General features: G+C 39.4%; 2 protein-coding genes across 2 annotated transcripts in view; one reads left to right on the top strand and one right to left on the bottom strand.

Moving 5' to 3' along the window:
- Positions 1 to 2,457, top strand: part of Sec24d (SEC24 homolog D, COPII coat complex component) — an 83,059-nt gene extending 80,602 nt beyond the window's left edge. The window contains exons 22-23 of the mRNA XM_051185562.1: positions 975 to 1,064; positions 1,650 to 2,457. Of these exons, the coding sequence (XP_051041519.1) occupies positions 975 to 1,064; positions 1,650 to 1,790 (231 nt within the window). The 3' untranslated portion in view covers positions 1,791 to 2,457. The remainder of the gene's footprint in view (positions 1 to 974; positions 1,065 to 1,649) is intronic.
- A 3,706-nt stretch (positions 2,458 to 6,163) lies between these two features.
- Positions 6,164 to 22,735, bottom strand: Mettl14 (methyltransferase 14, N6-adenosine-methyltransferase subunit). Its single transcript, XM_051185561.1, has 11 exons — positions 22,524 to 22,735; positions 20,424 to 20,512; positions 19,564 to 19,651; positions 17,099 to 17,179; positions 16,663 to 16,750; positions 13,392 to 13,482; positions 12,055 to 12,196; positions 11,238 to 11,330; positions 10,731 to 10,847; positions 9,313 to 9,523; positions 6,164 to 7,555 (listed from the first exon to the last, which is right to left on the bottom strand). Exons 1-11 carry the CDS (start codon positions 22,587 to 22,589, stop codon positions 7,251 to 7,253), a joined length of 1,371 nt encoding a protein of 456 aa, XP_051041518.1. The 5' UTR covers positions 22,590 to 22,735; the 3' UTR covers positions 6,164 to 7,250.
- Positions 22,736 to 25,347: the final 2,612 nt, after the last annotated feature.

Genomic DNA, 25,347 nt, shown 5'->3' with positions numbered 1-25,347 from the left:
TTGTTTTGATGGAGAAATGAATACAGATATCTATTTTCAAGTGAAAACTCAGCACCAATGTGAGAGTTAACATTTGCTGCAAACTTCCCTGCAGGTCCCAAGTGCACATGACATAGGGGTCTCTCTACCACAGAGCAAGAGTCCAGGGCTTCTGCTTTTCTTATCATACCTCCTCACTATTAAAAAAAAAAAAAATGAAACAAAACCAAAGCCCAAATAGGATTACTTTATTTTTAAACTCATTTGGCACTCTGATAAATTTATTATATACTTAATATCACTTCTTATATAAAATGATCCACCATAATGCCATAAAACACAAAAGGGATGGATGTGAGCATTAGTGATGATGCTCTGCCCTCCTCGGAACTCCTGTGAAATCCATTGGCCACACGCTTCCCCCTAAGATTAGCATCCTTACTGGCATGCATCCTCATCCTCCCTAGTGGCTAACTCATGCATTGATTGGATCTTGGTATCTTCTCACTGAGGAGGCAGCATTAGCACGCTATATTCTCTCACATGAAGTACTCCAAGTGAAGCTGTGCTGTTTTGCAAACTACACAGTTGTCATGGGAGAGGTAACATTTCCTTGGGGGAAATTGGCACTTGCTGGTTACTTTAATGTTGGAATTCTGTAGCATTTCCCAAACAAGGTAAAGGGATAGGGACATCCTTTTCTCTCCCACCATGGCCTTGAAAGGGCTTAATCACCTTCCTGAGAGATGGTCCAAAGCTAGCCTCTGCATTACAGGGGTGACTTATGTTTCCAAGAGGGATAATTGGTTCATTGGTGTGAATGTACGTGAATAAGTAAGTAATTGATAGCTGAGTTTCCCATGTTTCCAGGTAAATGTCCTGAGCCAATAGTCTCTGTAGCATTAGCGGGATGGTTTTGGCAGGCCGATGACCTCGTATTGCTGCTTCTGCTCTAAGTGTCTCAAGTCGTACTGAAATTATGTTCTTCCATGCAGACATCGCTGCCTGAGGTGGGAAGTCCACATTCTCAACAACTCCGGATGATAATGAACAATATCCAGCACAAGAAGCCATACTCAATGAAGGTAAAACGAAACTACCCCCTCTTCCTTCAAGTGTTTATTTCATCAGAAATCTTTCAAATGTGTATTCTATAGTTATATCTCATGATCCCTGACAGAAAAGTTTCACCTCTGAATATGTCTGTCTACTCATTAGGCACAGCGTTGACCATGGGTTATCTTACTAGATGGCCTTCCTTGTGGTGTAAACACAACTGCTGTCATTACCAACCTTTGAAATATCTTTCCTTTGTGTGCCTAGTGTTATTTAATCATAGAAATGTTATTCAGAACATTTGTAAAATGTTTTGTCCTATATCTGAAAAATTTTACAATTGTAGTCAATCCTCAACCATTTTATTATTTCCTGTTTGAATAAAATCATGTCTTGAATCCAAGATTAGACTTCGTTGCAACAGGGGATCTAACACCTTCTTCTGGACTCTCTGGGCACCTGTCCTGGTTTGTACATTTACACACACACACACACACACACACACACTTTTAAAAACCTACAGAGTCAGGCATGTTAGGAAGCATTGAATCAGAGGCAATCGCTGGACCATATTCGGAATGCCATTCTAACCAGCTGTTGTTGGGTTTTGCCAGCTCATCATCGTGAAGCAGCGAGAGCAGCGGGAGATGGTTTTCCGACAGTTCCTGGTAGAAGACAAAGGACTCTATGGAGGACCATCTTATGTGGATTTCCTCTGCTGTGTCCACAAGGAGATCTGTCAGCTGCTTAACTGAGGAGTACCCTTCTCTCCCACTGAGGGGGCATTTCCGAGGAGACAGCCTCCAAACTGGTGCCTAATTTTCCCAATGACAGTAGGCTAGTTTTAATTTCTTGATAATTTTCAGGATTGCTTGCCAAGACAGCGCATAGACCTTCAGCTTTGGTGCTCGGGTAGCAAGCCCGTGAAGTGTGGTGGTACCATAAAGGGAACAGTCTATTTCTGGCTGTCCTACTTGTAATTTCTAAAGCTGACAGTTTTCATTTCATAAATACATAGTTTACAGAGCCATTCACTGTCTCAGTCTCCTTTCTTTGTGCTAGCTAGATATATAAATTATTTTTCAAACTGTATAGATTCATGGTCCCTCTCTCTTTCACCATGAGAGGACAAGGTTTCATTTTGCCTTATACCCAATGTTTTTAAAACTCTGTGACTACATTGAACAGATTTTTTTTTCAACTTAAAATCTGCACAGCATACTTTTTAAAAGCCTGTAATCTCTCTGGTAGAACAATTCGTGTTCTCCTTTTTTCATAATTATATATTGTCTGTTTAAAATATTTTCCAGTCGTTTTGTCTATAAAACAGTATCTATATTCTTAATGGTTCTTTGTACAATTTTGATGGTTTCTACCTGTATATAATGGATCTTAACCAATATCAATAAATTACTTCATGTACTTTGGGTATATTTTATGTCTTTTGAAAATCTGAAAGGAAATAAGGATAGCACTAAAACTACATGGCAAAAAAACTCCCAAACGGAACGGTTTACTGAGACTATGTCTGGATTTAAAAAAAAAAAAAAAAAAAAAAAAAAAAAATCTTTGTAAAGGTCAGTAGCATCTAGCTGTCAGAAACACTCCTCAAGAAAGGCATTTATAAGTTCTTGACTATGACACATCTGGCTGAACTGCTTGTGCCTGGAGGACTCTGGTATTGGCTTCTTGTGTTAAGTCCTTCAATGCACATACTAGTAATAAATAGTTCTCTTGAATAGGAGAATGGCTTTGAATGGCACCTGCTCCATGTGTACCCTCCTCAGCTTCATCAAAAACACGACACATGGTGACTGCTGAGTCACAATGGAGAGCACACACCTCTGCTGTCTTCTGACCATTTCCTCACTTGGCTTGTTCAACGCTGCGGAAACTTCCTCTTGTTAGCTTCCTTTGCATATGAAGATAGCTTTGCGGCTGCTCAGTACTTCATCTGTGGACACATGGCTAGGAAGGGTCATTGATAGGTTGCTGGATGCCATGAACTGAGAACAGATACATACGCTGACCTAGTAAAATGCCCTCGTGCTAGCCAACTAGTGAGGTGTTCAGATTGACTTGGATGAGTTTAACAAGAGCAGAAGGTCCACAAAATGGAAAGAATAATGGAGGTATTTGTGGAAAGCAGGTTAAAAAGCATAAAGGAGTTTGTCATGAAGAGCAGTGCGATGAAAGCAAATGTGACCTCAGTACAGAAGCAGCTAAGGGACTGAGAGACCATGCTGCCACCCAGCAGGGTGACTACGTACAGTCCCTGGAGCCAACATGGACTTACTGCTCCCACCACTACTGTGACATCAGAGTAAGAAACTTTCAGTGTCTCAGTTCCCTATTCATTTGCCGCCCCACCCCCACCCCGCATCCTCTCCTTTTCCACTGTTCTTTATTAATTTGACTGAACCACTGTTCTTTATTCATTTAAATAAAGAGCAAGCAAAGTTGGCTCTGTCCAAGACCTCTGAAAGATGGTAATTCAGTGAAAACTACTTGATTTCTTGTCCTCAGAGATAATACTGAAGACAGAAAAAAGCCTTAATCATTGAACAGCAAAAACAACTGGATATATTGAAAACACTTCTTAGACCTTTGCCCTCTGCTTTCAAAAAAGGTTAACATACACAAAGGGAAATGATTCTCTCACTTTTCTATGCTCCTAAGAATGTAAATGCTTGTTCATGTGTAGGAGTCTCTAACAGGTGTTTCACGAGAGAAACAGGTCTGCACCTCTACACTGTCTCCCATTGGAGAGGTGAGTGGCTTACACTCATGTCACATCATGGGTCATGGTGGGCAACTTCATAATCCACCTCTTGTCTTGCATGTTTACCCTAAAGTAAGCCAATTCACATGCTTTCAAAGACAGTGGTTCCCTTTTCTAAGCAATGCCCAGCTCCCCATCTGAGTAAATTTGACAACATAGTATTTAGAAGCCAGAATTTAAAACAAGAACGGCATCCTCACCTAACCAAACCAAACTTCATGAGAAAAAATACAAGCAAATGATACAAACTAGCTTGTCAACTTCTACAAATAGGTGCAATTTCACTTAAACACCACACCCTTTTATTCTGTGTGACAAATAGCTATGATGGCAGTCGATAGCCACATTAGCCAGGTCATGAGCCATCTTTTTACAGACTCAAGGCCAAGGAGTTTATTAAGGGACTCTGTGCTGCTCCAATTTCTCAGGAGTAAAACCAATGAAGGCAAAAAGAAGAGAAATAGGAGAAAATAAGTCGAAATAAACATTCCTATTTCAAATTTAGATAAAATGTCCTAAGATAGCATTTTTTCTAACATGCAACAACTCTGTAGCCTGCTTCAATTCTGTGTGCATTTTACACGTTAACTTTTGAGGGTAGAGATAGTTTGAACATTCTGTTTAGCTCTAGGGAAAATGTTTATTGGGAAAAGCTGTCCAAATCATTTAGACTAAAGGAGTTGGTTTTTCCTCTGTGCAATATAACCAACAAGTTTCACACCTGAGTAAATGATGGAGGGCTTGAGAGCGGCAGTATGGTCATCCAGAAAATGAGTTTTCTGCTGAAGAAGTGTTAGGGGAAGTAGATTTGTACAACTGATGGCATATACTTGAGACTCTAGCTAAATTTCAGACTTATCAATAAATGTGAAGGATATAAGGATAAAAGGCCACAAACTCTGATATAGCATTTTATGCATTTTGTTTTGTTGGTGGTATGCTTGGGATGCTGAAGATTGAGCCCAGAGCCTTAAACTATGGAAGCAAAGTGCTCTACTCTGGCCTCCGGTGTGTTTTAAAGTAACAGCTGCTATAACCACAGTGTGTCAATCAGCAATTAAGATGGGTATAAAGATAGGCTGGCATCACTCCCAGAGACAGATGTAACGATCTACTCACTCCCATCCATGAGTGCCCTTAAGTGAGAATAATCCATGGCCCTTAGCTTTAGCAGAATGGGGCTATGAGGTGTAAGTTTCTCCACATAAGTCCTCAAAAGGTAGAGCCTCCCTCCACCTTCCCCCCCAGTTCACCTAAGCCAGAGGGTCCTTCAGCTGCTAGCCTACCTCTGAATGACTGCCTCCCTCGCACTTCCAGCCTGACAGCTTTCCCTTTCATAACCAAGCTGTTACTCCTAACCACCATCTCCATAAGCTGCTCTAACAGAAGGGGATGCTGTTTTGTTTGGTTACAGCACTCTCCAATACATAATTGTAAACGATACCAATTCCTTCACTGTGACACAGTCTAAGCACTTTGGGCCCCCTACTCCTTATCCTTTGATAATGGCTCCTGCTGTAAATGAACACTACTACCCTGGCCACACCACCTACAGCTGAAGGCTATATGCAATCCCATGCACACTGCTCTAGAAACTTTAAATAGAAAAATGTAAGGCTATGACACAACTGCTTACTGTTGAGAAACAACTGAAAATCTGATTTTATAGAACTGTGTGACAAAGTGAACTTGCAGTGGTCCACTGCCTCTGCCTTCCAAGTACTGGGATTAAAGATGCGTACCGCTACACCTGGTAATCATTACCTTCTTTCCTCAACCAAGTCTTCTTGCTTTTCCACATAAGATGGTCTGTGGATCTAAGTTACAAAGTACAAAAAGAAAAATCTACTCTCTCTCTGTGAGATGAACTATGAACTATCTGATAGGAGCCTAGTCCAAGTGAACACCAGACTGTTGCTATCCTTTATGCCCAGAATATGGAACATGAGAACCTGTGGGAGGTGGAAGGGATACTCCTGAGTCAGGTCTCCTGGGAACCTACCTCTGACAAATGGGAATCCCTACCTTCTCCTTACCTGTCAAATCTGGCATACAGGTGTGCTTTTGGATATAACTTTAATTACTGAAATTAAAAATACACTACAGCAAATGTAACTACCTTCGACATCTAAAGGTTGTCGTATTAGAAAGCACCAACGAGCTGAGAGCCAAATTCATCAGGCATTTAGAGAGTAAGTCCTTCAAACTAAACGGTGTTCCACGGCTGTCATATATGCCCATCTTTGACAAGCAGAACTGAAATGCAATCCAAAAGGAGTTTCACTTTAGGTCGGGCCCTTTCCATTTGGTAACAACACTAATTGCATTTAAGGAAAACAAACACAATTTCCAAGTTTTAAAGTTTTATTAGAAAAGTTATAGCAAAATAAAAAAAGGAGTTACCAAGAGCAATAATGGTATTATCTCATCCAGCATATCCATATCCATTCAAACATGAGTTAAGGTGTAGAAATGCAACAGCATGAAGCTTTCCAAGCCAACAACAGTCTCGTGGAGACAAATGCACCACATGGTTTTCTAAACGGCAACTGCAGTTCCTTCTTCCAAGCTGTATTCTTGAGGGTTTTCTGTAATTGCTTTTACATAGCAACTTTAAAGATGTCTGTCATTTCCTCCTCACCAAGCATTTACTCAAAAATGTTTAAACCAACCCTTCCCCAGCAAATCTGTTTTCACCTTTGTTAAGAAACATGAATCGTCTTAGAAGGCCAATCCAAGATCAAGTCCACACCACAGCCCTCCTTTTGCTTCTTCGGAAGCATGATTATGAGTCATCTGTGGCTGCACAATTTACATTATGATAAGCTTTTGCTTTGGTTTTTAAATCTACTGAGTTTTACCTCTTCCTTTACCTATCCCGAGGGCTCCAGCACCCCTCAGACCCTGATCTGGAAGAAAGTGGTTTCATTTCATCTCTCAGTCTTTAGTCCTCAAATGATACGTCAAGTGATTTTAGGATTTAAAAGTAAAGGGGAAATGATCTACATCTTCTTAGTGTTTCAGTGAGAAATGTTAAAGGCCCCAGAGAGGCTCACCACCTGTCCCAAGCCTGTTCTACCCAGGTTCCCAGTCTCCAGTTGCTGTGGAAGCCATGGCAAGGGAAAGAGCCCCGGCTCCTGCCATGCTCCTGAGATGCGGAAGCCAATGCTCACCTGTTTCCAAGAAGCCACAGCCTCAGTTGAAATCAGTCACGTCAGTGTGAGTGTTCCATTCTGTCCTACTGCATGCACGTGACTCATCTACCCTGAGCAGAATTGCAGTCCCTGTGACAACTGCAGGGACCTAGGGTGGGATGGGGTAGGGGCAGCTAAGGTCTTTCTGGCAGCACTAAAGCAAAGTGCAAGCTGGGAGTGAGTTCTAAAGTAAGTCTCCACCATAGAAGCCAGAGGGGACATTGTTAGGTGTCTTTAAGTTACCGAGGCGGAAAGCCACCTCTGTGTGTGCCTCCACGACCTCCCCTAAAGCCACCTCTTTCTCCTCGGAAATTCGATCGATTTCTTTCTCGACCACGGCCAGCAGAGGTTCCCCCTCTCCCGCCACCTCTGGGAGCTCCACCACCACGGTCAGACTTGGACTTTGGAGGAGGTGACTTTGGTCTAAGCCTCTCGATTTCCTCTGTACATCCGGTCAAGTACGAATTGGGGGCACTGAAATAGGATGCATATGTTTCTGCATTGTAGTTACTATTTGTAAGTGTTGGTCCAACGGTGAGCCAGCCTGGAATAAAGGGGGAAAAAGACAGATGAGACTTTCTATCTCCTTCTTTTATTGGTCCTGTAGGGGCTACTTCAAATCCTCAAGACATTCTTAAACATGGTTCAATTACCCACACAGCTACCATCTCTGCTATAGAATGTACAATATCCATGGTCATATGTAAAAGGGTTCATATGCACATATCTCGTTTCTTATCCTAGATAGTAGAGCTTTTATGAAATACCATCCATCCTCATTGTTCCCCATCCATGTACTATACTGTTAGAATACCACTAATAAATATTATTTTAAGATATAAGTTAGCCAGGTGGTGGAGTATGCCTTAATTCTAGCACTCAGGAGGCAGAGGCAGGTGGATCTCTGTGAGTTCAAGGCCAGTGTGGTCTACAGACCGAATTCTAGGACAGCCAGGGCTACACACAGAGGAACCCTGTCTCAAAAAAACAAAGTTTGGGTTGGGTTAAAATTTAATAAAGCCTATACATATATCTTTCCTACTTATTTGAAAATGGGGCTGCTGTTTTCTTATTAAATTTTGAAAAAAAAAAATTGCTTTTCTCTTAGAGTATACTCAGTTCTTAGGTCCTAAGAATTCAAGCACAGCGATGTGGCTCCTCATGCCATCTTTCCATGGGCAATGACTTTTCCCGAAAGATAAACACTAGCCATGGATATGAAAACAATGTACACCACCGTTAATAATAAGGAAACAAAAGCACAATGAGGCATCATCTAACCCCAGTCAGAATGGGTGGAGGGGCTGCAAAGAAAGTGGTGGAAATGTACATTAGAACAGCTATTATGGAACACAGTGTGGAGGGTTCTCAAGAAACTAGAATGAGGTTTTCACATGACCCAAAAATCCCACTCCTGGGGATCTGAAAGAACTAAAACCACACAGTCCCTGTGTTTATCGTAGCACTGTTCATACAAGCAAAATGTGGAAGTGACCTAGGTGTTCACTGATGGACGAATGGATAAAGTGACTGTCATACATACACATAAGAATGAAATTCTGTTGCTGAGTGTAATGGAGCTGCAGGGCATTATGTTAACTGAAATAATTTAGGCAAAGAAAAACAGCACAAATTTTCATTTATAGGTAGAAACAGAAAGTGCATCTAAAAGATGCAGAGACTAGAACAGTGCTTGCAAACAGCCTGGTAAGAGTGAGGGAAGAAAAGTGCATAGAAAGGACAGTAAGGTGTACACGGCAGCTGCATAGGAATGCAGAGTTAACTATGAGTGATAACTGAATATATCAAAATAGTACAGGTTTAAGATTTTCCCAATACAAAGAAAAACTGAGGCGACATACATTTCAGTTACCCTGACCTTACTATACATGTGGATGGAAGCATCACTGTAATCCAAAATGTGTATAATTACAAGGTGCCAAAAACTAAGTAGAGCACCAGGGACTTTTGGGTAGGAGAAGTAGTCAGTGTAATAGTACAATGACTGACATACACTATGACCAATTGTCTAAGTCCATAAACACTGACATCAACACAAATTATGACCTTTGTAGTCATGAAGGAATACTGACAATGGGGAAGGCAATGCGGATATGGGGCAGGGAGTGTATGGGAAATCTCTGCCTTCTCAGCTTTGCTACGATAAAGCTGATCACATGTGAACCACAGAGAAGAGGAATCAAATACGTAAAACTTATTTTACACGATACCGCGTCCTATTACCTTAAAACTGGATCTCAAAGAATGATAAAACTATCTTCTATAAAACTTAGGTCTCACCTGGCCTGATAGTACTATCTCTTCCAAACAGATGAAGACGTCGTCTTCCAAGACAAAAATGCTCTATTATATGAAAAATTTCTACAGGTTTTTCTATATTGCCAATTTCAGGTTCTTCTGTGATTATTAAGTCAATGTCAACATTAGCATGAATAAAGTCCCCATCTGTGCTCCTCTTCACAGTTCCTTTGATCCCCATGAGGCAGTGTTCCTGTAACAGAGCAGCCAATTAACTCTCATTACCAACAATCATATTTCACAGCATTTAACAGCCCAATGTCCCCAATCAATTCTAAAACAAACTTCATTTTTATGGATTGTTCAATATCATTTTATGATACATTATGACAGGAAAGGCTAGATCCCTGGCTGTCAGGCAATTGTCAAGTAAATGGGAAAAACTTTTCTCCCAACTTCTACATTTCTGCGAATACTTTCAAAGTGTTACTTCATTTCCAAGTGTTACTTCATTTCCAACACAACTATGCGGGGATTTCCCAAACCATGTAATTTAATTGTCCACTTTTCCCCCACTGTAGTTCCACGTCAGTTCAATTATGACACAATCTATCTCACTGATACATACCCCAAATGGCTAAAGGCATATGATCCTAAGATGGCACTCCAACTTCAGGTATGAATGAATCCAAAGTCATATGGTTTTGACTAATTATATTCGTTAAAATTATAAATATAAATTAGAGGTTGCAATGATCCTCCCGGGTTCAAACATTTGCCTGGGTGGTTCACGGACTTAAGAAAAGTGCTTTACTTATTATAGCATGTTTATTATAAAAGGATGTACAACTTAACTAGCCAGATGGGAAGATACATATGGTAAGAGTAGGATAAGGAGGATGGAAGTGAATTCTCCAGGCACTCTTCCCTCTCAGCAATTCCACAGCTTCACCAACCTGGAGATTTTCTAACTCCTGTCACGTACATGATCTAGTTCAAGAAGACTCAGTAAGACAGATGCTACTTCTAAATGCTTCCAAAGTGTAATGTGCAAAAGCTCTTACACCTTAAACTAGCGAGACAGAGTCATATGCAGAAGTCCTCAGTGGAACTTGTATGGGAAAGGGAAGATTAGACAAACATGACTCTAACTGGTCAGCAATTGAGTGCAGCAGTCATTGCATCTTCCTGAGCTTAGATTAGGGGAAACTCTTATATCAGAGAAAACAACTAAATTGGAATTATTATGTCAGTTTACAATGTACAGGAACCCACTGTGTACTGCCAGTGTGTACTGTCCCAAGATTGCAAAGGAGACACCTTTAAGTTGTAATGCTCATGCTACTTTACAAGCATAGAGCCTTAGTACTGAAATTAATTTCACAGCATATAGTAATTTAGAAAAGCTTGAGAGAATGGGAATAAAGAAAAAAAAAAAAAAAAAGCAAAAAAGGCAATACCTTCGTTCTCTGAAAAACTGCCTTTGGATCTAGAGTCTTCGTCTTGCCAGGATTGTTTTTATTGGTTTTAATCCAACAAATATCTTCACATCTTCTGTAACCCCACTTTCGTAAACACTAGAAATAATTTCAAAATGAAATCTTAAAAAAAGAAAAAACTTTAAAAACAAAAAATTAAAGAATTTTCTAGAGTTCTAGAGAGATACCAAATTTCAGAGCATCATAACAACTGTCCCATTGCAGACAGAAGAAATAAAGGCATAATAAATGTTAAGTACATCTTTTGAATATTGCATTAGTTTTTTCTCGTCACTGTGACCAATATCATATATAATATGCCTCAAAATAAAGTACTTTACATTTAAATTCTCAATATTTTTATTAAACTAGTTCAGAAACTGAAGACAAAGACCATTAATCTTGTAGCTGTAAAATATATTTCCCTCCCTAATGAATAAGAATCCACCTGAAAAGCACCAGAGAACAACAAAACAAACCCCAGCTTACTACTCTTCCAAGGTCCAGTCCTTCCCCCGAGCCACACCAGAGGAATATAAATGACCGAGGTGCTGCGATCTCATCAATTTCTAACTTCATAATCTAGAAGGAACAAAAATAATAGTGTGTAAAGCTTCCCATTTATCATAAATCCAAAGAATAACTATCAAAACTCATTAGGGTCTATGCAAATATATTCTTCATATTCTAGAAAATACCATAGAAAATAAACCCTGTGCCTCAAATTACTTTGATATGCTGCTGCTTTGTTATACTATATACAAGTGCCACACATACATGTGCAAAAAGACACACACGCATACTTGTTTTCATAGTGTTCAGGAGAAAGAGCTGATAGAATAATACACTTCCAGAGTAACGGAATTTTACTACAGATATTATACAAGAAACAGTCAAAGGATAAACAAGTCTAAAGTGAATGGTAAAATGAAATGTAAGTTGGGTGTGTATTATATACCCATAGCCACAGACAGCTTGGGTGGCTGAAGCATGAGGCCCATTTGTGCTCAGGTATCTCTTGGAATCCTCTTACAGGTGAGTAATGAAAGTCTCCTGCCATCTCTTTGTTCACATTTACTGCACTCTAGTTCAGCTCACGTGCCATTAGATGATCTCACTAACCTCATCACGTGCAATGATATGACCTCACTAACCTCATCATGTGCCACGAGATGATCTCACTAACCTCATTAAAACTTTTAAAACTTCAATAACTGTCAAGTAGAAGTAAAGTGTAGTGCACCCATAACTCTACTTTCTGATCAAATAAGCACGTATTCATCTGAAATATGAAGTTTCACCGTACATCATCCCATGTCCAGCACTTCTCATTCGCGGTGATGCCAGTCTCTCTATAGTATTCTTCCAGAGGAGGTTCCAGAAGAATAACATCAAATTTGGGTGTCAATTCTCTGATGTCAAAGGCTTCTATGTCTGCTTGTAAGTACCTAACAAAAGGGAGAAGGATAGTGGTAGTGAAGGAAATTCCTTACCCAATATTATTGGATCACTATTGCTAGACATTATTTATAAGATACTCATAAGCTAATTATTAAATAGCTTTAGTAGGTCTTTTGTTTTCCTGAAGACTTTATAACACCAGTCAATGTCTTCCTTAGGATTATAAACATATTTACAACAAAGTAAAGAGCATATTACTCTCCATGTATATCAAGGATATATTCTTCATTTATTTTTACACTGAAAATCTACACTCAGATGTGATCTCTAATCTACTTTGATTTTTATATATCATTATTATTTGCACTAATATATCATTATTTAGGTTAGAAGAGTGACATTCAAGTTTCAAATTCCTCCTTTCAGAGTTTCTAAATATGGACATGATTTCCTTTTATGAGGAAACATTAATAAATATTTTTACACTAATGGTGTTATCATACTACCTAATGAACATTGTTTTAATTTTATTTTTTATTTTACTTTTTAGGAGAACATTTTATTTATTATTACTAGGGTGGGGGGAATGGTGTACACATGGTGGTCAGAGAGCAACCTCATGCTGTGGGTTCTCTCCTCCCACTTCTGTAAGGGTTCTGGGTTTTGGACTCAGGTCATCAAGCATGCATCACTGGACAACAAGCACCTTTACTCACAGAGGCATCTCACTGGTTCCTAATTCAAGATACTTTAAATAACAGGAATTTTTTCTTTTATTTTTAAGGACTTGGGGGCTTTTAATGCTTAGACTTAAAAAGTCAGGCTATAATGAAGTCATCGCCATCTCTGAAGGACAAGCACTTTCCTGTCATTCAGGTAACAGGTAGAGGGCTAACCTTGTCTCCAACAAGCTCTAGTGAACAGAGAATTGTACAGTGATTCCCAACTCAGAAGCAAAAATGCAGGAATATGCAGCAAAAATGCAGGAATATGGAGCCAGGCTTTTTTGCAAGGCAGTTTCAAATGCTACCAGCCCCAGGAGGGCATCTCCACCCTACAGAGACCGAGGCAGAATTCACAAACCCCCCAAATTACCCAGAAAATTAAATAAGAAGCCACTATGGACTCAGCATCAGAGTTAAAAAATAACATATTTTACTAAAAATAGGAAAGAATAAGGCTACAGAATAACAGACTGATATGTAAGTCAGAATTAGAAAGAAAAAGCATTGAACTACTTACATTGGAGGAGTATTTGACTTAGCTATTAACTCATCCTTTAGTCTGATGAGTTCCCTAAGTTTAGGATATTCTTCAAATCTGTCAGCTAAACCTAAGGAGGAAAAAAATAGTAAATTCTAAAATTCAGTTCAACTGAAGTTAACACTAATGAATATAAAAGTTATGAGTCTTCCTTGATCATCACTTTAAATTAAAAATTCATTTTTGCTTTTGTTTTCCATACATAAGAAACACTGATAAGAAAATAAACTGCATAAATAAACATCTTAAAAACTAAAAGTCCGGGGGCAGGAGAGATGATCAGCAGTAAGAGCACTGCTGCTCTGCTCTTCCAGAGGACCCAGGTTTGATTCTCAGCTCTCATATCAGATGGCTCACCACTGCCTGTAAATGTGTGTGCGTGTGTGTGCGCGCGTGTGATCCCTATGCCCTCTTCCAGCCTCTGGGGGCACATGCACTCACAACTCACATGAACATAACCCCACACAAACACATACACCTAATGAAAAAAACAAAACAAAAACACAGTCTTTAACATGAAACATAAAAGTGAAAACTTTTGTAAAGCTCCCTCATTCAGTGATGTGGGTCACAGTTCACATAAAAAGGTTGAAGATTGTACTATTGTCAGGTTTGAATACAACAGTCAGCCCCTTATCTACAAAACAGAAGGTAGAAACGGAAGCAATCTGAAACCTGTCTTTCTGGATGACCTGATGATCAGATCTGAGGTGTCCTGTTTGGTACACGGAGATTTACAAACAGCCTTGTTCCTTGTTCCTTGGCATTAAGATCTTGGAAAAATATGGTGCCTTTTATCATGCTATCATTAAAAAAAAAATTCACTGTTTTTTTTATTTGTTTGTTTTTTGTTGCCTCAACATAAGGTGCGTTAGTTCTTGGTTAATTCAAATCTCCAGTTGACTCAAAATACATCAATACAACAACCTCTTCACAATTTATAAGTTTTATAAACATATTTACCTTGGGAAAGCAGGTATGTATCTTAAGAAATGAGTCTATATTCAAATACAACTGATTGTAACTCTTTAAGCTATCCTTAAATTCTATTTACAAGTACAGTAAAACCAGAGCCTGGAGTGGTGATATATTCCTGTAATCTCAGCCACTGATCAGGCTGAAGCAAAAGGATCACGAGCTGGAGGCTTGGCTGGGCCACATAGCAAGTTCACAGAGGGTTCCAGCAACCTACATAGACTCTTTCTCAAAATGATAAAATAATATAGGGCTTGGCACTTGCTTAGATACACAAGGCTCTGAGTTCAAGCCCTACTAGTGAGAAAAAAAAAAAAAAACCATAAAAACCACATTTAAATTAATTCTTCAGGAGCGATGATGCTTACAGCTGACAGAATTTAATTATATCACATTTAAATTTTTGTGTTACAATGATAGTATCAAGAAACTAAAAAGACAACTAGCAGAATGAGTAAAAAATTTATAAATCATGTATGTACGAATAGAAAAAACCCTTAATTCAATAGGAAAAAGACAAAAATGTACAATATAAGCAAAATATTTGGTTACTTCTTAAAAGATATTTAAGTGGGTCAATATGCCTACAGGATGCTAAGCTTATCATTAGTCTCCAAGAAAATACAAATCAAAACCACAGCAGAATGTGGGCCTGATGGCAGAGACTTGGGATCATTTCTACTCAGAGGCTAAGGCAAAGGGATGTCCACTTGGGAGGCACACCATATACGCCATCTTGGGCTATACAATGCAACTATCCTAAAACAAACAAACAAAAAACACAAAATAGATCCAGTGCACCAACCTAGTGTAAACTATAGGACCTTACTGATACTACACACTCTAGATACAGGACTCGGAGGTATTGAGCTGGGACTGACCTGAAAGCCCCCTCCCTAAGGACTGGCTCTAGGAGTATTCAAAGGTGATATTTATTCAAGCTGTCACAGACCTGAGAGAACCCCCTACTGTCATTTTCCTAAGCCAATATAATTTCTAACTGTATTCTAAACTTATCCTTATATCCACAGGCAAGAATGGCTCTTGCTCCCACATCAAAGAAGCTTCTTTTGGCAACAGATAGAGACTATTACAGAGAACAGGGACTGTGAGTGCCCAACTCCAACATCTACAACAAAACCCTTACACCTAAGGCTCAGGAAAAATCACGGACAGAAGCCTGAACCCAAATGGTGGCTTACAACCACAACCAAATGTAACTCGTCAAGGGACCTGAAGACCTCCTTCTGGCCTCCAAGGGTACCAGGCATGAAGGTGATGCAAATACATAAATGTAGGCAAAACATTCATATACATAAAAAAATTAAAATTTAAAAAGATCACAACAACAAAACAAAACAAAACACAAATACACGATGGCATACTTAACATCCACTAGAGTGGCTACAGTAAAAAGCACAGACAGTAACACAGAATGTAAAGAAACTTGAATCTTTATACACTACTCATAGGAATGTGAAATGACATGGCAGTTTGAAAAACTTTGGGGGTGATACCTCAAAAAGTCAAACACAGAATATACTTTAAAAAAATTTAAAAGCATTTCATGACCTATCAATTCCAATCGTAGGTGTTTGTCAAAGAAAAATGAGTACACGCCGTACAATACTCTATACAAGTACCTATAATAATGTAAGTGAATAACTGAAACCTAGGCATATGTGTATGTTTACTTATCATGTGGACTATTATTTGGGAATAAAAAGATGTACTGATATGTGTTACGGCTTCGAAAACACTGTCCTAAGTCAAAGAGGCCAATCACAAAAGGCCCCATGCTGTATAAGTTCAATTATATGAAATGTCAATAGCTAGTCAAACTTACAAAGAAAAAAGTAGATTAGTGGTTAAGCCCAAGGGACAGGTTAGAGGAAGCAATGTGGTCCCACTGCTAATGGGTACAGAGCTTCCTTAGAGAAACAAATGTTCTCAAACATATTGCTTTAACAGTTGCCAAGAAGGCTCTGTATGCACTAAAAGAACACTGAATATCATTTCAATGGATTAATTATGGGTATAAATATATATTACATATATACATATATATATATATATATATACACACACACACACACACACATTAATTGGAGACATAACATTGCTTAAAGGCTAGGAAGGTAGAATAGAAGCCCTGACACCCAAAGGAGGAAGGAAGGCCTGAAAAAAGTCTTGTTAGAAATAATCTACAAAATGCACAAATCACATGCATGTAGCAATACTTTACAGCAGGATAGTCCAAATAAATCTGACATACCTACATCCCTGATGAAATTCTGAGGTCTATGTCCAGTGTCTACAAAATGTTGGCAGTAATCATTATGGGGATTTAAGCTCTGCGTTCCCTAAAGAAATGGTCAAAATTAAATACACAGTATGCACTCTGATGGCAGATATACTAACTTTGTGTGTTTTTATTATGAAGCTGCCAAATTATGACAGACTGAAAAAATAAAACCACTAATATTCGAAAACACAACTAAAAACAACATTACTTATCAACAGTTATTATATGAATATACCATTATCACAGCTAAACATCTAAATACCAAAAAAACTATTTCATGAGTAATTTAAGATCTTTATTTTAATACTGAGATCTCTCAAAAATTGAAAACATACTAAGAAAAACTAGGTCCTTTCAGGCACTGAGCTTAACTATCAACAGCTTTAAGACTGGAAAAGTATTTTACCTTAAGAAAGGTACTGGAATCTTTGTAAATCTCTTCTTCATATGGCAAATTTTCTTCCTCCTGTTGCAATTCTAGTTCATCCTTGAAAAAGGAAAGATTAAGAAAACATTTAAAATATATACATTTAGCTGGTGTGGTGGCACACTCCTTTAATCCTAGCACTCAGAAGGCAGAGGAAGGCAGATCTCTGAGTTGAAGGCCAGCCTGGTCTATATTTAATTATTGTATCTTAAGTCTCAGTGTATTTTATTTGCCTCAGATATATTTATACAAGCATTGCATTAAAGTTTTTAGACTTACTTTTAAAAAGTTTGTTTATTTATTTTATGGGTATGAGTGTTTTAACCTCAGAGATCAGAAGAGGGCCTCAGATCCCCTGAAACTTCAGATGGTTGTGAGCTATCATGTGGGTGCTGGGAACTGAATCTAGGTACTTTGCAAGAGTAGCAAGTGCTCTTAACAACTGAGCCATCTCTTTAGTTATTATTTTTAATCATGTGTTGGTATGTATGTCTGCATGTTGGTATGTACAAATGAGTAGGTACCTATGGGATAGATGTTAGAAACCAAACTCAGGCTTTGTTAAGTGGGTAGGGGGTTGGGAAGGGTGTGGGTGTGTGTGTGTGTGTGTGTGTAGGAGGGCTAAGGCTGTTTGAAAAAGTCATATGGACATCTACTATTTTATAAGATATTCAATTATATAGTCATATATAAGGAGTTTAATTCAAGTTACCCTACAGAGGATAATGTGCCTTCCAGAAGCCATTGGTTGCCAAATAAAAATCCCAGTGTCACTGTGGGATATCTCCTCTTGAGTCAGGGGTGTCAAGAAGAACCCCCCCCCCCCATGGGAGATGTCATTCTGTATATATGTTTCTCTTACTGGTTAATGAATAAAGCACTGTTGGCCAATTGGAAAGCAAGATAGGTGGGACTAGGAGACAAGGAGGAGAGAGGAAGGAGTAGGGACGAGATCCAAGATGGAGGACTGAGAGAGAAGAACGCCAGCCAGCCCCTCTGGTAAGATGAGACCACATGGAAATACTTAGATTAATAGAAATGGGTTAATAATTAAGAAAGAGCCAGCCGATAAGAAACAAATAACTGGCCTACAGCTTTACATCTAATACAGAGTCTCAGTGTGTTATTTGGGGCTGGCGTGGAGGTCAGACCAGGCTGCTGGGGGAAAAAGCCTACTCATAACAGCCCCCCCCCCAATAGGTTATTACCAGTTCTTGGTTGTCCACCAGAACCTGATGGTAGACACTATCGCCAAGGATATACATACTTAAGTCACAAGACATGGAGAAACCAAGCTGGCATTAACCATAAAGTTTCCTCCCTGCTGCTAGTTTTTATAAGGCTGAAAAGTGCTATGTAGGCTGCTAGGAAAGAAAACTCAACATCTTTATCTAGCTGTGAACCTCATGATAAAGTAACTGGCCTGGCAAGGTATGTGTGTGGTGGTTAATACAGACTCAACTGGTCAAAGTGTCAAGTATCTGTAGAATACTTGACATCTATATTACACTCTGCCCTCAAGGCTCAGGAAACGTAGAAGAGGGGATGAAGGATAGAAAGATTGTAAGAGCCAGAGATGTGGAGGACCTAGATGAATCAGTACCTTCTGAACACAACAGGACTGTGTTCTCATGAACTTACAGTAGCTCTGGTTGCTTACAAAAGGACGAGTCAGTCAACATTCCATCATGGAAGGTGAAGAGGCTCATGGTTCCCCATCCCTAGCTGAGGAGCTATTAAGAGTTGGTGCTGCTGGGAGGGGAAGACTTCTTTCTGTAGGGGTGTGGTTCCAGGTAGGGTAACCATGATCCGGTCAATAGCTACACACTCATCTGTCTATGGGTAGCACAAATTAGACTCTGAGTTTAAAATATGGCTATGAAGTTGGGAGGGGGGATGAGAGTGGAAGGTGGATTGGATGCATCATAATTAGGGGTTAATGTGATCAAAGCACAATGTACACCTGCATGAAATTCTCAAAAACTAGTAAAAGATTATATTAAACCAAAAGAAGTAAGGTTTAGCTTGGGCTCTTTTGGAAATGGTTATACCAATGCTTTGGAGCCCATGAGTTGTCAAAGTACTTTAATTTTATTATCTTGTGCTTTTAATGTGGAACAATGTCATCCAAAAGTGACTGCTGCAGCCCCTCAAAATCTATTTTTTTCTATTATTTAGTGTTTATGATATATTTACCTTTTGCTGTTCTGAAAAGTACTGCTAGTACTTAGCAATAACTATACTATTTTATATACATAATCATATGAAGCCACATACTCTTATATAAAATGAGCAAGTTGATGCGAGTAACATAAATGTTACTCAAGGATTTTAGCACATCTTAAAACCAAGCTCTCTAAGTGAAATGAATCTATTAGAAGGATTACTTTTTTTTCTCAACCTTGCATAAAACTATTTCATTTGCTATCTCATTTCTTACTTGCCTTATATTCTTCTATTTTGTCTTCATCTGTATCGCCTTCATCCAGGCACTTCCGTTTTGAATTTGGAGCAGCTGTATCATAGGAAGCCCTAAAAAGTAAACTACAACTATCACACAAGGAAATACAAAAGGTGCAGATGGCTCTGCTGATATTATTATTAACAAGTTATAGGAACAAAGTCAAATGTTTCCTGATTAAGTATCTGTTTATTCAGGTTATAAATCATCCAAAACATCACAGGCAATAATTTGTAGCTTATTTTTTATAAGGCAACCAAGTGAAAACATAAGCTATTATAAAGATTATATTATGAAAAGAAACTTTTAAACTATGTGTCCTTTCTACTAGTTTATGTATATTTTGTACTACCTAGTGTAAGCAAACTGATATACTCGATAAACTAATAATTTTAAAAATTATGAAATGTTTTCTGAATTATCAAGTACCACTTTTAAATTACATCTTTTATAATTTCGTAAAAATTATGATTTATAATTTAACATTACTTATGGTATGTAAGCTAATTCTTAGTGTAAAATTTCACTTCTACCTACTTTATAAATGGGAACTAATTGTTTTCAGAAAGCAAATATTTCATAATTTCAAAATCTCCATTTCCACAATTTTCCTAGCAACAGATTCATACTTACAATTAACTTCATAAAAAAAAAAAAACCTTCAATAGGTGATTCCAGATCTCATGAGGTTTAGGCAGAGTTGCTGCTAGGCCAGCATGGGGTACATAGCAAGACTATGTCTTACTCCCCCTAAATAACTGCCATGAGTATGTCACAACTAGAAAATCAAACAAATTATCCTTTCCCACCATAAACATCGCTAAAGATGGTTGCTCAACATACCTGCAATTTTCTCGTGTCTCAGCAATTTCCCTCTGCTCATCTTTGCTATTTAACACAGCACCAATGCTATCCGCGCTTTCAGCTCCCAGCTAGGAAGCAAAAGCCCAGAGTTAGACCAGAACGCACTCCTCACACACTGCAGAATGTGCTGATAATTTTAACATACCAAATATTTTATAAAAGCAACACTTCCCATAACACACTATCAATAGGCTGTCGAGATAAACTGGAACTGAAACAGAAGATCATTTCAATTGAGAATGACTTTGTCTGCTGAAAAACATTTTATGCACTTGGTTACATTAAAATTAAGATGACTTTCAGCCTATTTTGAATAAAACACAATTTAACAATAGTAGCAATAACCAAAAAAGGCAAATCACTTCATATGAACTGCTTCATAAACCATCCCAGACTGTCTCAAGAGTTTATTCCATTTTATCATAGCAAGGATTTTAATAAAGCTTACTAATAGCTTAAAAATGGTAGTATCAACTTTGGGTAGCCACTGGGAAAATTCTGCAGAGTGTAACAAATGTAAACAAATGCTAAGATGAATAGAGCCAATTCATGGAAAGCTTTCCAAGTCAGATCAAGGGTACAGACTAGCATGAGGAACATGTTTGGTAATAAACCTATGGTATTGAACTTACAAAGCACAAGACCTATAAGAACATGTGCATTTAGTGGTCCCTTTAGCTCCAGAGAGAGAAGGCAGACAAAAATATCAATGCTGCAAATTAGCATCTTTGTACAACAAAATATTCTCTTAATTTACCACTTCATATGACTGCCTTCACTTCCCCTATGAAAAATCTCCTCTCTCATACACACACACACACACACACACACACGTGTGTGTGTATATATATTTCAACTCCTCTCTATAAAATCTTCTCTAATTCTTTTTGGTCGGAGGACAAAACACCTGCTTCCTATGGTTGGAAAGTTTTCTAATTTCCTTTTCATGACTAATTTCTCTCTATTTGTAATTCACATCTCAGAATACAAGTCATTTTTTCGGAGTTCTTTAAGCAATCAATATTTATCGATGGATTTAGCAAGCTGCCTCACTAAAACTTTGCACATTTTCCTCCACTTATATTGATATGCGTGGTGCGATTCAAACAGCCTCAGATTTTAAGTACAACAACGTATTTTGTGTACCTTCTGCACCTGTAGTCTACTATTTGGCAAGCACTTGCATACTCATCCATAAGCTTCAATAAAAGCGAAAGGCTTGGAAGGCAATTGATCGCAGAGACAAGTCTCAGTTAATTCTCCAGGAGTGACCAGGGGAAGCAACAATCTTGGAAACCCATTCCTTCTTTGGTAAGTGACCCTAACACTTCCTGTTTCTAATACTTACAAAGGCAGAATTCAAATATTTGTCGCGGGGAGAGTGTGTTAGTAGTGCAGAATTTAAAATTTACTATCCGTTTGCTTCCAATGCGCCTTTCGACAAGGTCTCAAGAAAGTAATACAAACTTCCTTCAAAATCAATCTCAAGAGTGTGAAGAGAGGCTGGGGATGGTTCCGCGATTGAGAGCATGCACTGCTCTTCCAAAGGACCCGAGTTCAAGCCCCAGCACCCACATCAGGAGGCTCACAAACACCTCTGACTCCAGCTCCAGACAGATCTGACACCTCTGGCCTCTGCGGGCACTTGGACTCACCCACGCGGAGGCAAACCCATGTGGTTTAAAATAACAATAATAATAATAATAATAATAATAATAATAATAATAATAATAAAGAACTCTTAAAAACAACAACAATAAAATAAAAGCACGTAAAGCTGAACTGGAAGAAAGGCCAGGCACGAAACACCGCTTAAACCGTGCAGAGAACCGTAGATCCCCACGACTGAGGGCGCCCACGGCGATGCGGCCGCAAAGCCCAAGAGAGGCACCGGTTGGCCTTCTCCCTAACGACCCCCACAGGCACTGCACCCGCCGGAGCGAAGAGCAGCGGAGACGGGGGAGAAAAGCCTCGGGGCGAAGACCTGACGCTGGCAGAAAGGGGAGTTCGCGGAAAAGGCGGCCGCGCACGCGCACTGCCCCCCCCCGCCCCGCCCCGCCCACACACCGGGCCGCACACCTGCTGAGCTAGGAGCTGCCGCCGCAACTTCTGCCGCTCCCGGATCTCCTGCAAGCGGCTGTCCATGCCCCAGCGCCCGGCTCCTGCTTCTCACCGCCCCGACACGCCAGGCGCCCGCTCGCTCAAACACTAACCCTCCTCCCGAACCAGGAAACACAGAGCCTCGCAGAGCTCCTGACAGGCAGGCGTTCACGTCCCTCAGAAAGGATTTCCGGAGCGCCCCAAACCGGCCGACCCAGACAGGAAGTCCCGCCCTGCCCAGGACAAGACCCAATGGGGATCCGAGGTGGGCGGGGCAGTCCGCCTGTCTGAATGTTTAACTCCTTCCTGGAAGGTCGGGTTTGTACTGATCATAAAGAAAGTATTCTTCCTTTCCCCGGTTAACCAATACCCACCCTCGAGGCCTGGCGTTTTACAATTTGAGGTATGCGTGTGGGTTTCTTTAACTGCAGCAGTAACCGACTTGCGAAGGATTGGATCCCCACTCTGCCTAGCTGAGTGACCCAGGCAAGTTAGGGAGATTTTGTGAAAGGACAGCAGTAAGAGGGCCCGCCTAGAGAATAAGCACCTAGCACAGAGCAACCTGGAAATGTATCATGCATTTCCCAAAAACTTAACTAAGTTGTTCTCTGACCACCATGTAGTTTTATAGCTTGGCACGTGTATACACACACACACACACACACACACACACACACACACACACACACTAAATACATTTTTAAAAAGCCTAACAAGTAATTTTAAGAGAACAGCCCTTAAAAATTGCTTGCATAATGGTAGCTTATGATATATGACAAAAATGTTCATTTCCAAAAAGTATACTGTAAAACATTTTGAATATAGTGCTAATATATATTTATTTAAAACTCGGTTGTATTACTTGCTAATCATGACTGCTGATTTACCTTTATGCCAATGATGAAACCAGATATTTATTCACTGAGCATTTCATATGGCAAGCACCATGGGAGGCTCTGGAGTCTGTGATATATTTCATTATTCTCATGCAGTTTACTGTCTAAAGAACACCCCTTTCCCTCCATGAAGTTGTGCCTGTTGTATACCTAGGAATATCTCCCCCATCACTTGTTATGTTGTTTCTTTCAAAACTATATGATGAAAGTTAATTCCCAACATTGGAAGGTGTGACTTTTAAAAATAATTTTTATTGCCTTTCCTCTTTGAACTTCATATTTGTATTAAGTTCCAATTGTTGTAACCCTCTACCTTTTAATCTTACCCCACATACCTATTACCTATCCCATATGTCTCTTACTCATATTCATGTCTGGGTTGTTTGCTTGTTTTGGTTGATTGGTTGGTGGCTGGTTTATCTGGATTTGTTTTGTTTTGAGACCCACTGAGTTTAACCAGAATCGTACGTGAGACTGTGGGTTTGGAACTATCCATTGGAGCCTGGTAGGCTTCTCAGTGGGTACATAACTGGAGACAGTCACTGTCCCTTGCCTGGAATCTGTCAAGATAGATAGCAGTTCATCAGGGAGAAGTAGGGCCCTATGAGCCCTTCCCCAACCCATGACTGACTGGTGATAGGCCTGTTTTGTGGGGTCATGACTTCATTGACTCTGCCACAGCCAGAAGACATGCCCTATTTCCAGCTCTTTCATTCTTTCTGTCTCCTCCCTGAGGCTTGAGGAGGAGGTATAAATGTCCTGTTTAGGGCTGAACACTCAAGGGTCCAGTTGTCCTCAGTACCTTGAGCAGCCATGAATCTCTACATGGAGAGGAAGGAGATGGGACATTTAAGAGGTGATTGAGACATAAGGACTCCACTCTGATGGATTATTTGCTTTATATAAAGGGGTTTGGTGGAAATTTTCCTCTTTTTTTTTTTTTTTTGCATTCCTACCTTCTGCCGTGTAAGAATATGACATCTCTACCCTCTGGACAGACACTGTTGAAGTTAGTATGTTAATAACCAGCAGAAATTTTCATCATCTTTGGCTTCCAAGCTTTCAGATCCATGAGACATAAATAACTGTTGTGTAAGTTCCCTAGCCTGTTACTGTACACAAAATCAAACGATATTAATATAAAATCAACCTAAATGTATTCATTATTCTTACTCTCAAAAAAGCATCAATTCTACTCCCCCAGCAGTTCCTGTTTCAAGTAAGATTAATAGCAAGCCATTTCCCAAATGAGAAGCTCTCCAATTTCCATTAGCTTCTGTATAGTAGACACACACACACACACACACACACACATACACACACACACACACACACACACACCTACCTACCTCTTCATTTTTCTACCATAACCTGATATTGATCCTGTTTCACATCCTAATTTGTCTAATCATATCTGGTTCCTCCAAGTCTTCCTAGTGTTTGTGGAAAACTATAGGTCTATCATTTCAAACTTGACTAAAACATGCTGTCCCAATGACACAATTTAGTAAATCACCTTAAAGAACATATGGTGTAAGGAGAAAGTTAGGGCATGATAACTATAGTAGGATTTTGTGATATCCACATCTCTGCAGACATCTCCATCTCCATAGCTCCATGTGCAGCACCAACCTTCTCTCCACTGGTGGATAGGCTGAAGGACAGACTGAAGTTTAGTCAGAGATGCTCACAGGCATGTCTTACTGTCAGTGATACATACTTGCTCTACTAAACAGACATGAGTACTCCTGACCACAGCTGTTGTTTGTCAACACCCATTTCTTAAATATTACACATTAGGATCAGATCAGTTGATTTAGTTTGTGTACCTATTTTGTGATTTTTTTTTAGTATAATAATAAAGAAAATCCAGAGATAGATATTGGGGTTAAAGCTGAAGATCACAG

This window comes from Phodopus roborovskii, unplaced genomic scaffold, assembly GCF_943737965.1.
Source record: "Phodopus roborovskii unplaced genomic scaffold, PHOROB, whole genome shotgun sequence".
Taxonomy (NCBI): Eukaryota; Metazoa; Chordata; class Mammalia; order Rodentia; family Cricetidae; genus Phodopus; species Phodopus roborovskii.
This window is presented reverse-complemented; position numbering and strand designations above follow the sequence as displayed.

Coding starts and splice junctions, on each gene's coding strand:
- Mettl14 (XM_051185561.1), bottom strand. CDS start 22,589: ATGGACAGCCGCTTGCAGGAGATCCGGGAGCGGCAGAAGTTGCGGCGG. Junction 11,331..12,054: donor AGTGCTGGACATGGGATGAT/GTACGGTGAAAC, acceptor TGTTCCTTCTAG/ATTATGAAGTTAGAAATTGA. Junction 9,524..10,730: donor CAGTTTTTCAGAGAACGAAG/GTATTGCCTTTT, acceptor GCTCTGTTACAG/GAACACTGCCTCATGGGGAT.